Genomic DNA, 15,469 nt, shown 5'->3' on the forward strand with positions numbered 1-15,469 from the left:
GAGAGCCAACGCTTTGGATCTTGTTTCAACTAGAGTTTATTATTGGTTTGGGTGTGCCATAGCTCTTTTCACCGCGCAAGACATGCTGTTTGTATTACGTGACTGTAGTCAGAGGCAGGAATCGGAAAGGAGATTAAATCATTAAGTTGATGGATTTTTAGCAGTTTGATCAGCAAGTTCCTTCCCCATTTATCCCCGAATGTGCTCGGATCCAGCAAAAGGTCAACGATTGATGACATTCTTCAATTTGTAAAAGAAGTCTTCTAATTTGATTTAACACAGGGTGAATCGTATAGAAGGAGTTTTGCATTACTATAATTGAGCTGAGAAAGCCCGTGTATAGAACGTGTTTTAGAGATGGGATTCAAGTTGTCTAAAGCTAATTTTATAGCATGAAATCCTGCAGAAAAGCTGCTGTACTCAGGCAGAAGGGCAGCCGAAATGATAGTAGAGGGAAATATTGCCGCTGCTCCAACCGCTGAATGCGATTTGGAGCCATCAGTATATATTGGCAAAAAATCAGCGTATTTCTGAATATGGCTTGCATGGAGTTGTTTCGCATTAAATGTTGGTAGACGATTCTTTCCCCACTTTTGAAGATAAGTATCGAAAGATAACTGAGGAGGAGGAGCCCAAGGCGGTTGGAAGTAATTCATTAATTGTTGTCTGTTGGAAATAGGAACATTTCAACTCTGCATTAATTCAATAAGGCGAAAGCCTGCTGGTCTTATTTTACTGGGTTTATTTCTATAGAGGTTTTGCAGTGGTGGATTAAAGAGATATGGCTCAATAGGATGTTGACAGCAACTTTGTATTCGGGCTGCATACGTAAGTAGAGTTTTCCGGCGGAGACAAAGAGGGGGGCTCATGAGCTTCAATATATAAACTATGGATAGAAGATGTCTTGAAAGCACTAAGGGCAATCCTTAATGCACTATGCTGTACAGCGGAGTGTACTCTTTAGGGCAGAATCATGGATTGGAGCACCATAATCCAAACGGAATCTAATCAATGCTCTATATAGGAGCAGCAAAGATGCACGGTCTGCTCCCAAGACAGGGCAGATAAAGCTTTTAGTATATTCAGCTTTTTGAGGCAGGTAGTACGCACAAATTTAATGTGCTCAAAGAAATTTAACTTCCTGCCAAGGATTAATCCCAAGAATCTGATCTTATCAGTCACTGGAATGGTTGAGTTTGATATCCGAAGTTCAGGATCTGTATGCAATTTACGTTGATTGCAAAAGTGAATTGCAACGGTTTTCTGCTGTGACAGAAAACCCATTGCCCACCTTTGAACTTTATTCAGAAATATCTGCAATTGCCGTTCAATTGATCTTATGTTCTGAGAATGGCAAGAAATAGAGAGATCGTCAGCGTAAAGATAGGTCTGAACAGTATTTGGAAGTTCTTTTGTGATGGAATCAATTCAAAGGGCAAAAAGGATTGCACTCAGTACATACCCTTGTGGTACTCCTTCCCATAAAAATGTCATAGAAAGCGAGTTGTGTTATCGAACTTGAAACGAACGATTCTGGAGGAAGTTCCTGATGAATATAGGCAGGTTGCCTCGTAGACCAAGAGCATGGAGATCACTGAGAATGCCATGACGCCAGGTAGTATCAAACGTCTTCTCTATGTCTGTGGAAACCATAACAAGATGTTCATTTTTAACATAGGCATTACGAATTGCAGACTCAGCTTTGATCATGAGATCTAAAGAGTACCTGTTCTAGCAAAAGCCATGCTGATTATTACTCAGAAGATATTGCGTTTCTATGATCCAAACAAGTCGATTATGGATTATTTTTTCAAGTACCTTATCACGGACTGGTAGGATCTTTTCCAGGTTTCAGAAAGGTCAGAACTGTAGCATGGTGCCAAGAGGTGGGGTAAAGGTTTTCAAGAAAGATTCGGTTATAGAAGACCAGCAGTATTTTCAAATTTTTTTTTTTCTTCAAGATGTTGTAACATGATATAATATATTCCATCTGGCTCAGAGGCACTATTGCGTGTTGTTTTGATAGCATGTAGTAGTTCAGAATAATGAAGTAGCAGATTGTATGGAAGGAGTACAGCGGTTCGAAAGTTGATGGATCGCTGTTCACACATGGTTTTAATTTTCTGGAAATCCAGAGAGTAAATTGATGGTGCTGAAACTTGAGCAAAGGTTGTGCCCAAGGCATTTGCAATGTCCTCAGGAACAAAGAGCTCTTGTCCGTTCCACGAAAGAATTGGGGAAGGGATGGTTGGAAATCTGCCTAATTTTCTTCCACATTAACCTGAAATTAGTGTTTTTGTTTACGGTAGAGGCAAACCGAATTCAGGAATTCTTTCTGGCTTGTCTTTGTGTGAGACGTACTTTCGCCCTTAGCTTCTTATAGTTAATAAGATTAATTGTGGTTGGAGAACTACGAAAAGAATTCCACGCTTTATTTTTTAACTTCTTTGTTTTTGTGCATTCTTCATTCCACCAGTAATTATGGTGCCGTCGGGAAGGGGGATTCGACAATGGAATTGAGCATTTAGCTGCAGATAATAGGTGTGACGTGATATAATCTGTAGCTTCATCTATCGGCTGCGTTCAGCCGATAGATGAAGCTACATAAATTTCTGATCCAGACTGGTAGCTGCTTGAAATTTGACCCAGTTGAGAGAATTTCCATTTACTACCTGATTGTGATAATGGTAGTTGAGTAGCAGCTCACAAACGATTGGAAAGTTGTCACTTCGCATGGGGTCATCCAGAGCGGACCATTCCATGATTGGAAGCAGAATTGGGGAGCATATTGATAGATCGATTGTAGAAGTTTTTTTTTTTTTTTTTTGTTGGTTGTTGGCGCATCGGCTTCTGTGGCCATATTGCACCTCTCAAAGTTTTTGCATTTTCTACTGTGATCCAAGCCCAAGGCGGGATTCGAACCCGTAACCTTTGGGTTGCCAGGCAAGCACTTTACCCACCCAGCTAGCCCGATCAGCTATAGAAGTTTGTCCAGTTGGTAATTGTATGTCACCCACCAGTATTGCACTATCTCCGGTGGGTACGGGATTTGTGCACAAGGCACTAAAGGTGATAGTAGACCCAGGCTGGGCTCCTTGTGCCTGGGAGGCGGGCAGCGGCTGCTTTCTGGTGGCGAGGTGGACTGACACAAGCGACACACCATAGACTAATGCATAAAGCTTTGCAGTTTCTGCACCAACACAGACGTGCAAACTGGAGATGGGCTTAGGCCTATGAGCAGGGGCATAGCTAGGTTTTCGGCGCCCTTCGCAAATTCGTGGCTACGCGCCTTATTTCGATAAATGGTAAAATCATAATAAATACAGTCAGACCTCTGTTTAACAAACTTCTTTATAGTGAATGTTTCTATTTAGAGATAAATGTTTTCTTTTTACCGAATATTTTTAGAATTCGCTAAATATAATTTCATTCTTTGCCGAATTTTTTTATTTCTTCGTTTTATGGAAACGAAAATTTTTCATATAACGACTGCATTACGAGACTTAACTGGGTACACATCGTTCACCCATGGCCTTCAAGCAAGCAATAGTGCTGTTGTTACGCCTGGATTAAAAGATAAAGAGATCTGCAACTTAGTGGGACCCGTAAAACCTATCCGACTACCTGTCCTACTACTTTCTGTGTATCCATAGCCAGTGGACAGACCAAGTTGTAAGCACCCTGTTGTTGTAAGCACCCCGTTAGAGATTTAGAAGAGATTGGTTTTCCTTTATCCCGACAAGCGGTCATCTTTTCTTTCGTGAAAGTACCGTTTTCAAAGCTATTGGCCAATCATCGAGCACAATATGAGATACAGGGGAAATGATGCCTCCCACACTACTATCTTTGGTGTATCCACACCGATATTATATAGATATAAAACTCTTACTCTTAACATATTATGCCTTGTTGCATTTAGTTATTTTAAGTTATTTTACTTCGTACTTTTGTTGCTAACAAATTAATAAATTCATTCTGAATTTCTGGAGATAAATCATTAGTGTGGTGTTTAATATGCGATTCACCAAGAGATTTCGAATACTTTACTGGCCAAATAAATTTGCTCTCAGTTTTAACCCCGGGGGCTCACATCTGGTGAGTATGGGCTTGGCACACCCAGGGTCCTGAGCTGGATATCATCATTCTCCTCTTTCTTGGCGATTCCCTTCTACTTTTCTCTCTCTCTCTCTCTCTCTCTCTCTCTCTCTCTCTCTCTCTCTCTCTCTCTCTCTCTCTCTCTCTCTCTCTCTCAGGGTTACTCGGGACCTTTTTTTTCCTGGTGCAGCATAAGCCTCAGGCTTCCTTGCATCATATGGATATTAATAATAATATGTACGCCTAGTCATACTGGGAGCAATTACTTTCCTTGCTTCTTGAAAACTTACTTTATTTTCGATCTTATATTTCACAATTTTATTTTCAGTTTTCCATTTGTCGCATGTCCTTGAATAAGCAGGATGGTTGCCTTTACAGTTGGGGCAAGTCATTTCTTTTGCTGAGCAATCACTTGAGTGTGATCAGAGGAACCACAATTGGGGCAAACTTGGTTTCCTCTGCATGCCGTTTGAGAGTGGTCATACTTTTGGCACTTATAACATCTCAATGGACTAGGGATTTAGGGTCTAATGCGGCAAAGTAGATAGCCTGCTTTTATCGATGATGGTAGGTTTGCCATGTTAAAGGTTAGAATAAGATTCCTTGAAGGTGTGAGTGTATTTTCTCTTTTAACCATAATTGTTTTCACAGCAATGACATTTTGACTTTGAAGCTCTTGAGTTAACTCCTCCTGCGTGACATTCAGTAGATCCCAGCTAGGTATAACATCCTTAGATGTATTTAGGGTTACATGGGGAGAAACGTTTACTGGAATTCCAGCAAAGTTTGAAAGTTTTATCAGTTTCTCTGAATGTTTACAGTTCATTGTTTCCACTAGTATGTCCTCTGATTGCAGTCTCTTGACTGTCTTAAGAGATCCTGCCAGACTTTCCAGGTGTTTCTGGATAAAGAACGGAGACAGCTTACTAAGAGACTGATTTGTAAGAGAGTGCATTATGAGGAATGCAGGAAAATCTGTCGCTGAGAAGTGGTTTTCAACCTCTTGGGTTGCGACGTGTTATGTTCCAAGTCGAACTTAGGCCGAGAGCTTGTCGGCTCTAGAGGCGGAAACACATTTTGTTTCATATATGCTCCTTTTTGTCCTTGGCCGATTAGCTGTTCTGCCAAGGTTTCCGGCCCCGCCACGGAGAGGCAGGAGCAGTGCCTGGTGTGACCAAGCATAAAGTAGTAAGTGTTAGTCATAGAAGTAATAAAAAAAATAAAGAAAGATGGTTTTTCTTTCTTGCTCTGTACAACTACTTTTGTAACAGTAGCTGTTATTAAATAAATAAATTTCTTAAGGATATGAACTTAAAAGAACTATAAATCGCTTTTTGATAATCGTACTTTACGCACAGAGAAAACGCTTGATCACAATCGCTTGGCACCCGGGGCCTAGCTGGAGGAGAACGCGAGAGACAGTCTAAACAGCTTCCCTCTTCAGGAACTCACTTCTGTGTAGATGCTGGATATTTCCAAACCTCAGAACCAATCCCTCCTTTTATTTTTCACTCCTACTCATTGGTTGCCTTCTTTATGTTTACTTTTATTGTTTTGTCATATTATAAGAAGTGCTCAAACTTTGTTAAAATAAACTTAATTTTTGCAACCTATTTTGTTTCCTGTGATTTTTTTTCCAGTACCAGGAGCTATTTGATTTTCTTGTTTACTCTCCGAAGACATAAAACAACAGTAGGCCTACTTGTAAAATTATATTTTGATCTATGTTCAGAAAGTTTGGACATAATAGAAAATGTGAGAATTGCTTGCCAAAACTGAATTGCACTTATTCCGAAAAGTGTGAGGATACAAAAAAGCAAAGGTAACTTGCGCAAGAGCTAACACCCTATGTTAGAACATGTTTCCATAGGCATTATACTTATTAACAAGTGCCTGTACTCAGTCTATTTTATATAATCGAGGTGTAATCAAAAATCAACTAGAAAACGAAGCCGTTTTCTAGTTGATTTTTGTGGTCAAGAGAGATGAATTCCCTCCAGATTCGCAGAAAGATGTAGGAAAAGGTACTAGTCAATGAAAGGAGTATAGATGTTAGGGCTTGCATTTCTGTTTTTCAGTTTTTTCTTTCTGTTTATAAAATTTACCTGTCCAAGTCATTTTGGAAAAAGGTTTTATGGCAGTGGGATGCCTATCCTTTCCAAATCCATCAGCAAATATTTCTCTCCCTTCAGTACAATTAATGCAGTTGCATAAAAAATTAAATATTAGAAAAATTACTGATTGATTCCCCCTCAGGTGCTTTATAAATCGTGGGCTCACAGATGAGTTGGAACTGGATTAAGGTGGATCAAGATCATATAATACTGTTTTTAATTTAGTACTAAAGCCATCAGGTGTCACGGTATTGTGTCTGTAAAGTTGTATTATACGGTAATTTTGCCTGTTTGCTGGATGGAAAAACAGTTTCTTGGGAGAAAAACCAAGCAAACTAATGCCCAAGATCAACTAACGTGAAGGGACTCGAAAACTCAGGCTCCACATAGTGTGCGAAAGAACATTGAAGTATCTGTATAATGTGTGCTGTAAGATACTTTACAACATTTCATCATCAAACTATGAATTAATCATGATCGTTAATGCGTGACTATTTACGAGCCGCATTCAGACTTGCTGAACGAATTCCACGTTTAGTGAAATGTTCCGTGGAAGATCATATGGATTATAAAGTGTTATCCTTGCTGAATAATTCACAATTCCCCATTTATTTATTCATCAGAGCAATAAAGAAACGAAAATTACAATGAAGAATGCAGAGGTATGCATCCATTCAAGGTAATATTTTGCTGCGACGTCAATTTGTATTGCTGGCATGAGAAAGTTAATTATTTTTTTCTCGTGGGTACACCGATTACTGGACTATTATTGGTGTGTACAACAAATGCGTAACACTGCGAAATTCATACAATAGCACAAAGAAAATGTCGCGGGAGAATATTCAATGTCAAATCGTGTTTGGCTTGAATGATTTCCATAGACTGACTGTTATTGCTTGACTCACTTCTGCCCCTCCTCAGTCGACGTGGTTTTGCTTTCATACGCTTCATTGTCAACAGGAAGTTGCTCGTATATTTCTACAGGTATTCTTGTGGCTTCCGCTTTTCTCATGTGTCCAACCATTCCTATAGTGAGAGCGTTTATTCAGAACGTGCATCCTCTTTGACCCGCGTTTCACCTGTAGATATATGGAGGGATGTGGAAACAATATTTGCGCAATGGAGCGCTAATATTAACGAGAGCGATGGAGTTGTTCTAAGTAATATGGCGAAGGCTGGAGCACTTAAATGGTTGTCCGTAATAGGCATAATTTGGGGATTTTCATGTTTCGTTCCGTTCTCTGAGGTAAGCTCATTTGAAAGTAGGTCACCCTTTTGATGCTGCTCTTTCGATTTAATAATATAGGAGACTATGAATAAAAGAAATCAATTTCTTATGTATGGTAAATTTTCCTAATTTTTAAAATTAAAAAAAAACTTAACGAGGATATGTTAAAAAAATTTTTTTTAAAAAATCGTTTCATTTATTCGAAAAAAAGGTTTTGAAGTTTTTTCATTTAGAAAAAAAGGTTTGAAACGGACATTTAGAAGCTGTTTAGAAACATTTCTTTAAGTTTTATATTTCTTCAATAGCAGTGTTATTAATAGAATATTAAATTGACTTTGATAACTGCAAGACATTGAGTGACCACACCTACCTAATAGCGAGACATCAAAACAGGCTGAATTCGTCGTGGCATGGACACAAAGACGTTTCGAAAGCATACCACAGGAATGCTGGTCCATGATGACTCAATTTCTTCCCAAAGTTGTTGAAAATTGGAGGGTTGTGGATTTGTACTCCGAAGACCTCCTTCCACCTCATCCCACAGCTGTTCAAATGGATTGAGATCTTGTGGAGAGGTCACGGCAAGAATCTGAATTCACTCTCACGATCCTGAACCAATTCTATACAATTATGACCATGACCTCAGCAGAAAAGCGTGTGTAAGATGACTATGTCCTATGCGGAGGCGAGCAAGAACATCTTCCTCTCTACGGCTGCTGCGTAGACTAGACTGCCACATTGGGATTACAGACTTAATCTGATACAACTTGTTTGTGGTCTATCCGTGCCATGATTGTTGCCATTGAGAATGTAGTACATTTCGTATCACTTGCCTGTAGTCTGTATAAGTGTAAAGTGTGTTTAGGGTCAAACGGCACCAGGGGTTTCCCCCATCTCCGCGTAGTTTACATTGTGGGTGAACCAGTTGACTGGAATAGCCAGAGATTTAAAAGTGTATGGATATTGTACATGTGTAGCGTTGTGTACCGTTGTTCTTCTGGTCGTTTAGCCGCCAGACTCCTACTGAGGCCCGACGTTGCCCCACTTTCGCTCCGTGGAGGCAGACCAGGTACCCATTAGTATATAATTCACTCTGGCAGGTCCTGCCACCTAATTTCCTGAGATTTCAGTGGCTAGGACCTTAAAAAAAAAAAAAAAAAAAAAAAATGGCATACGCGTCGCGGGAAGCGCTAGGGAGAAGTCCAGAATGTTCAGCGAAATTAATTTAGATTGGTGACTTTAGATTGTGTGGGGCGTGTTCACGTTGCTGTCAGATAGAGTGGGGAGAAGGCTGAAGACTGGGGGGGAGATAGATAGAAATATGGAGCCGAAAGGGAAGGCAACTCCAGTTAACAGTGGGGCATGCCCATGCCCCACCAGAGGGAAAAATGGATGGAAGAAGGGGGAGGACTGCTGTTGATCGCAGAGATGACTCGGACTTCGAACCATCTGTAAAGATAGGCAAGAAATCAGAATAGGAAGATCGATGAGCAGCATGGAGTTGTAGGTAGACAGAAGGTGGCTTTCTGATTTTCCCCCGTTAATAAGGAAAAAGTTGTACGATGGAAAGTGGGTATGCTAGGGTGGAAGGGGCTGCCTTGGTGACTGCACAACATTGTCTACCGCGATGTTAAGTTCTCTGACACGAATACCAAAAGGACGGTTGACAGTTTGATGGTTGGAAAACGGAAGTCCACGTAGGGTTGTCAGGCAGGCACTTCAATTTAAAAGTATAGTTTAGTGACAATGGCTTTCATTCAAGGGACAGAGGTGGTCAATTTGCTTCAACATATAAATTTTGGACAGGAGATGTTCCGAATGCTCCAGTAGCAGTGCTTATGGCTTGATGGTGAACTAGATCTAACCATCACAGCACGCTGTTTCTAGCAGATGAGTACACTTGGAACCCATAATATAATTTCGATTGGACAAGTGCACAATAGAAGCGGAGTAAAATGCAGCTGTTTGTTACCCAGTTACTGGAAGAGATGTAGCGTAAGAGATTCAGTCCCCCTTGTGCACTTTGTCTGTAGTTGACGGATTTGGGATAAGAATGTAACATTATTAACAAATATGAGCCACCAAGAATTTTGTATCGGATGCTACTGGAATGATGTTTTGTCCGAGCTTCAGGGTGAAGGTTCCGTTTGAGACAAAAGTGTATTCAAACGGTCTTCTGAGACTAGAACCTGAAACCATTACTCACTGCCCAAAAGTTGACATGGTCAAGGGCGTTCTGCGATTGCCTTTCGATAACCCTCACGTTGCATGACTGTAAGAAGATGCTAAAGTCATCAAGGAAGAGGGAACTGTTTACAGTTGGTGGAAGTTGTTCAGTAATGGTAATAGTTCTGAGTGTCCTTTTATAAAAAAAATTAATAAAAGGGCTATATGATCTCTAAGACCAAGATTATAGATATCTTTTAAAATTCTAAATTTCCAAGCCATGTCATACGCTTTTTCCATATCAAACAATATTGACATCAAGTGCTCGCGTTTGAGGAAAACATCTCGAATAAATGTTTCCAATCTTCTTAAATGGTCGAGCGTTGACTAGTTTTTCGGAAGCCACACTGCATTCTGAAAAGGAGGCCATTTTCTTCTAAATAACATACGAGGTGGCCATTGACCATCCATTCCAGGATCTTAAACAAGCAGCTCGTCAAAGCAATTAGGCGGTTATTGGTAGGAATTTTTGGATCCTTCCCTGGCTTGGGAAAGGAAGCACAATTGCCTTATGTTACTTCAAGATAGATTCTGTTGTACAGACAGAGTAGCCAATCCATAGATTCAGATGAAAGATCATCTCATAATGGATGTTATCTTGCCGGGAGTGTCGTTTCCATGTGGCAAATTGGTGGAGCAGGCAATTAAGAGGACCCCTACTGTACGGTGAACTGCTACCGCCTAAGCTTTTGGTGAGTGGTAACTTGAAAAGGGGTACGGTTATCCACAAGAATGGCAACTCCTCCGTGGGTAGGTCCATCCCTAGCTCTGTCTTTGCGAATAATTAAACAGTTACGCAGGCACTGGCCCTCGTTTGCTTTTAAATACGTCTCCTGCAAGCAAAAACACGTTGGTTCATGCTTCTTCAGAAAGGCCTTGATATTAGTCACTGTTCCGATGGAATCCACGGCAATTCCATTGTAAGTATTTGAATGTGCCCATTATTTAGATCTGTTGACTTCATCCAGTGGCTTTTGAATGGCTGAGGGCTTTGCTTTCTCAGTTTTGATTTTTTTCCTTTTTTGGGAAGTCCGGACGTTGTCCACATCTTTCTCCGCAAAAAGTTCCAAGACCACTTCGTCCTTTGTCTTCTCCTCTATTTCCCTCATGACACACGTCAACTCAATCAAGGCAACTATAAAAATAAAACCAAAAAAAAAAAAAAAACCCAGCTTATTTACTTTCTGAAACGCAGTCCAATTTCAGTCGTTTGTAATTTTCTTTGAGCATTTATCAATTTTACATATAAAGGGAGGAAGAAGGAGAGGGACGCCGTTGATTTGGCTGCGATGCTAACCAAATCAGCGGGTACCCTGAATAACCCTTTCCCTAGTTCTATCCTAGTATTGCAATAGTGACAACCGAGTTATGAAGAATAACTCCACAATATGAGAGACGCCAGGTGTGTATAACAGTTTAAACTGAAATAATCTAGCCTCAACCTATGTAAAGATTCATTTAACGAAAAGGTTAGTGCAATTGCATCATGTTTTTTCGTAAGCGAATTTACCAAATTGGTAAAATGGCATCGTTTTTATTATATCTCATATTGTGAATACCTTCACAACTAGTTGGCAAAAATGGCTGGGTTGTCACTGTTCCAACACCAGCGTACCTATCCAACCACCGATTATAGGCCAAATAGCCTTGAAACGGCCGTCTGGGTGGTGGTATCCACCGAGAATAAGTAACAATAGTCTTCTCCACTGGCGAAGAACCTTATTCGAGGCAGTGCAATATATCAAACTACTAGTTGAGAAGGCATTCACAATATGAGATATGATAAAAACAATGCCATTTTATCAATTTGGTAATTCACTTACGAAAAAACATGATGCAATTGCACTAACTTTTCGTTAAGTAAATCTGTACCTAGTTTGAGGCTATAGCCCTGCCGAATGACCAAGAAACAATTTATCAAGAATCAGTTTTGGAGTTCTAATGTAATCCTTAATTCGTTCCTTGCGTAATTCAAATAACAAAAAACTCTATATGATAAGCTTTATTAAACAATTTGCATCCTCAAACAACCGATAAAAACTTTACGTTCTTAATACTATTTCCGCTAAAATTCACTGGTCTTGTGTGGTTAAATAAATAACATAAATAAATTATGGTTGCACAGAATACATAAATCAAGTGAATGCGGGTTTCTGTTTTGTAAAGGTTTCATTTGGTTTCCTCTGGAAAACACGCTTTGTTTTCCATTCATTGCACTTCACACGTGAATAACAATCATTATTTAGTTGTCGGTCGAATTTATTTTGGTCAGTTCCTTTTCACAAGAGTCGTTTAGCCATTTTAGATACGTTTCGCATTGGCACTGTGATGAAATTAATTAACTATTAATTTACACGTACGATGGCTGCTTGTAGCTATTCTAAAGTCCACGATTTTCTGCGTTTTCCTCGTTTTACTTCTAAATGGCGACATAACAAGAGTGGCGTAACTGAGTATTGATTCAAGGCCGGTGTTTAAAAATACAGTAGTGAACGGACACTGCTAAGCTTATATCGAATTCATGTTAATGAAATAGATCTCAGTGTGCAAATATAACAGAAAATTTAAATACCCAAAATGAAGAACGTATCCTATTGTACTTCCTATTAAAGGTTAGTGTGAACGAGAACTAAACAACCAGTCAGAAGGGAAACAAAATTTGAAAGAGAGTAAATATTACTTTATTGGAAGTCATTGTGCTTAGCAGACCATATCATGCACTTTTTGTTACAACTCCAATAAACAATTAATATTGAGTGTTTATATCCTCGACATAGTTCACTCTACATCTTTTGAGTCATGTGTCTAAATGGACATCATTTTAATTTGAGCCCTTCAGTACCATAAAACATTCTATAAAAAGCGCATATTGCATTTTTCGGATTGGTGAATTCAAAGTTAACCATATTAGTAATGAACTAATTTAGTGTTAAAAAAATTACGCAAGGAATATAAACTGATAAATAGCAAGACTTAAAACTGCTTGCTATATAATAAGGTGGTCGCAAACTTAAGCTTGCTGTGGAAAAGTTTCTTTTTTTTTTATTTCGGTAGTTCAGAATACGCACTGATGCATATTCTGAGGCTACCATATATATGCCAGTAAATGGAGTATATTATGAGTTTCACTGTTTTAGCTGTGAAACACGCGATTTGGAAGGTCATCCTTCCTTTGTATTTCGTATCCTTCACCAATCATTTTAAATCACCATCAGGATTTGTGCTTCCTATTGCATTAAACGCAGGAATCTGTCTGAGACTTGGAGGAGGGGGGGGGGGGAACACCACGTAGGAGATGATAGAACTCCTAGGGTGTGAAGGTAAATCATCGAGTTCGGTGAGCTGATATGGCATATTATTACGTGCCAACTTTGTTCAGACTTCGGTGGAGCTCTTTTTTAATTTTCACCATATATTGCCAAGTTCGCCACCGCAAAGGGGAAACCCGAAGAGTGCTGGGGGACGACAGCTGGTTACGTTAAAGAGCCTATAGAGATGGAGACTCTCGCGAGGGGGGGGGGGGACTTTGTAGTTCCGTTACTGGTGAAACTATATTTTTAAATCCAACAGCTCAGGGTGAATAATACTTGTACTCGAAACCAGAATTTTTTTAACCTTTTCAATAACACAAACAACCTATAGATCATAAATTTCATTTATTTATTTATTTGCCTCTATATTTTAATTGTTAAAATATTCAAAAAGAGCATCCATGCTAATCTAGCCTTTTCAAGGCCCACCTCAAATTCCTCCATGACCCACCGGTTGAGAAACACGGCTATAATCAGAAAGGTTTGATTCATTAAGGGTTGATTCATTATTGGTAATCACCCACTTTCAAATTCTGTTCTAGTCAACCGAGAGATTAGAACAAAATTTGAGCTAGATCAACCTTGAGTCTAAATTTAATCATCGTAATCCTTTTCTTCTTTTGCAGAGCGAAATGACTGTTTTAAATCTGATTATAAAAGTCTATTAATTTTAGGTAGTGAAAGTGTTCTTGTGTATTATTTTCTTCACTTAATGAATTACTGCAGAAATCTATTCCTTCTTACTAAGCTCAATAATGGAATTATAAATTTGCTATAAAGTTTCTTATTTATTTTTACATAATAAATTTTATTTTTTTGACTTAAATACTGTTCTTAACACGCTATTATCATTTCTAATATACAGCAGTCTATTGATCTTGACTGAATGTCACTGAAATCAGAAGTCAGCAGTGAGGCAATTATTGCAGCGTCATCTTCCTTTGTGCATGTACTTGCCTCCAATGACGGTTGCAAAATTAGTTTCCAGAATGAAACTACTGAAGTGGGTAACAGTATTTGTAGCTCCAGCAGAACATCGTAAAAAAACTTATACCAACACAAAACAAATAACGAAATTAATTGAAATTTTACTGTCTATGCTGGATTGTTGTAGCTCATTCTGGTAATAAAAAGAACTAAAGAGGGGAGCTTCGAGGCAAGCATTAACATCTCTCTCTCTCATGCATGTGTATTTAGCAAGTGTTTTATGCACTTGCTGAATACATTGAAAGTAATTCCTTTAAAATTGAGTCATTAACACGTGCTATCTCAAGCTATTGGTGCACAATATTAATGACTATGCTCTTAGTGAAAATATGAAATATTATAACACACGTTAATGTTCCATTAATTATTTTCAAGTGAAATATAACACAAAATAAGAATAAAAAGTGTTTTTGGGAGCTGGACACAACACTTTATTGTTTTTTAGCCAGGTTTTATCTATGCATATACAATATAATATATAGGCAATGATGACGTATATTTAAATTGAGAAATGTATGAATCATGATAATGAATGGGAAATAATTCTCAAGAATAACCTTGAGAATTATTCTCAAGAATGGATGATGTTCAGGAATAATTATTCTCGAGATAATTATTTTATCGATGGATAATTCCAGGAATAATTTTGAGAATTATCCATCGTTAGTTGAAGTTAGGAAGTAAGTCCAAATGACCGAGAAAATTGGACTGCCAGTTCAATCGTGGTGGGATCCCTCAGTAACTTTATTATTGATCCCATGCTCTCCATTTTTAATTCTGTACTCTCAAATTCAGTATTTTTCTTAATATGGAAAAATCTGTTATAAAAGGCGACGTATGTAAATCGCTTCTTACTGAATTTTAATAACAATTTAAATATAACACGTATTTGACGTTGCTACTGTGATTAATATAATAAGCAAATTTAGTATATTCCATATACTATTTTTTTAGTATACCGTATACTAAAGGCCTGAATGTCAAGGCGGCTAAGTCTTTCACACGTTCTCTAATACCATCCAGCCGCGAAAAGAAAATCAAGATTTTTGACTTGGTCTTTATGGCAGATAATATACCCTTCCTGCCTGTAATGTTCCTTCTCAATAGAAATATTTAGGCATCGGGTTTTCTCGGGAAGGTCGACCTTCTCCTGGTGCTCAGATTGATGAAGCCCTACAAAATCTTCGAGTGCTGCTCGTAAGCCTCAATGACGATTCTTTACTCTACGAGCCTTTCTTCTCCCCAGACTCTACCATCATCTTCTTCTGTGGAAGACTGATAAAAAAGTAAACTGATAACAAAAAAACTAGTAAAAAACAATGACTTTTAAAAGCAAACCGAGAATATTGGAACGTCCTAGTAAGGCATGTGATCAGAATAAAAGGCATGATATTGACTTCTCATGATGAGTAAGATTCTGTTGATTAGTATTGGAGGTATCAACTCCCATAATTTGATTAGAACTGATAAGCGAGCTCACTGTGATTTATTTGGTGGGAGGGCTGTGA

At 38.7% G+C, this 15,469-nt stretch overlaps 1 protein-coding gene across 1 annotated transcript in view; it reads left to right on the top strand.

Annotated features, from left to right (window-relative positions):
* Positions 1–7,233: 7,233 nt before the first annotated feature.
* The window catches only part of LOC150080797 (A disintegrin and metalloproteinase with thrombospondin motifs adt-2-like), a 51,255-nt gene continuing 43,019 nt past the window's right edge, over positions 7,234–15,469 (top strand). The window contains exon 1 of the mRNA XM_090382024.1: positions 7,234–7,455. Coding sequence (XP_090238150.1) covers positions 7,375–7,455 — 81 coding nt within the window. The 5' untranslated portion in view covers positions 7,234–7,374. The remainder of the gene's footprint in view (positions 7,456–15,469) is intronic.

Source organism: Mastigoproctus giganteus, chromosome 9 (genome assembly GCF_048544385.1).
Source record: "Mastigoproctus giganteus isolate SK-2022 chromosome 9, ASM4854438v1, whole genome shotgun sequence".
NCBI classification, from domain to species: Eukaryota; Metazoa; Arthropoda; class Arachnida; order Uropygi; family Thelyphonidae; genus Mastigoproctus; species Mastigoproctus giganteus.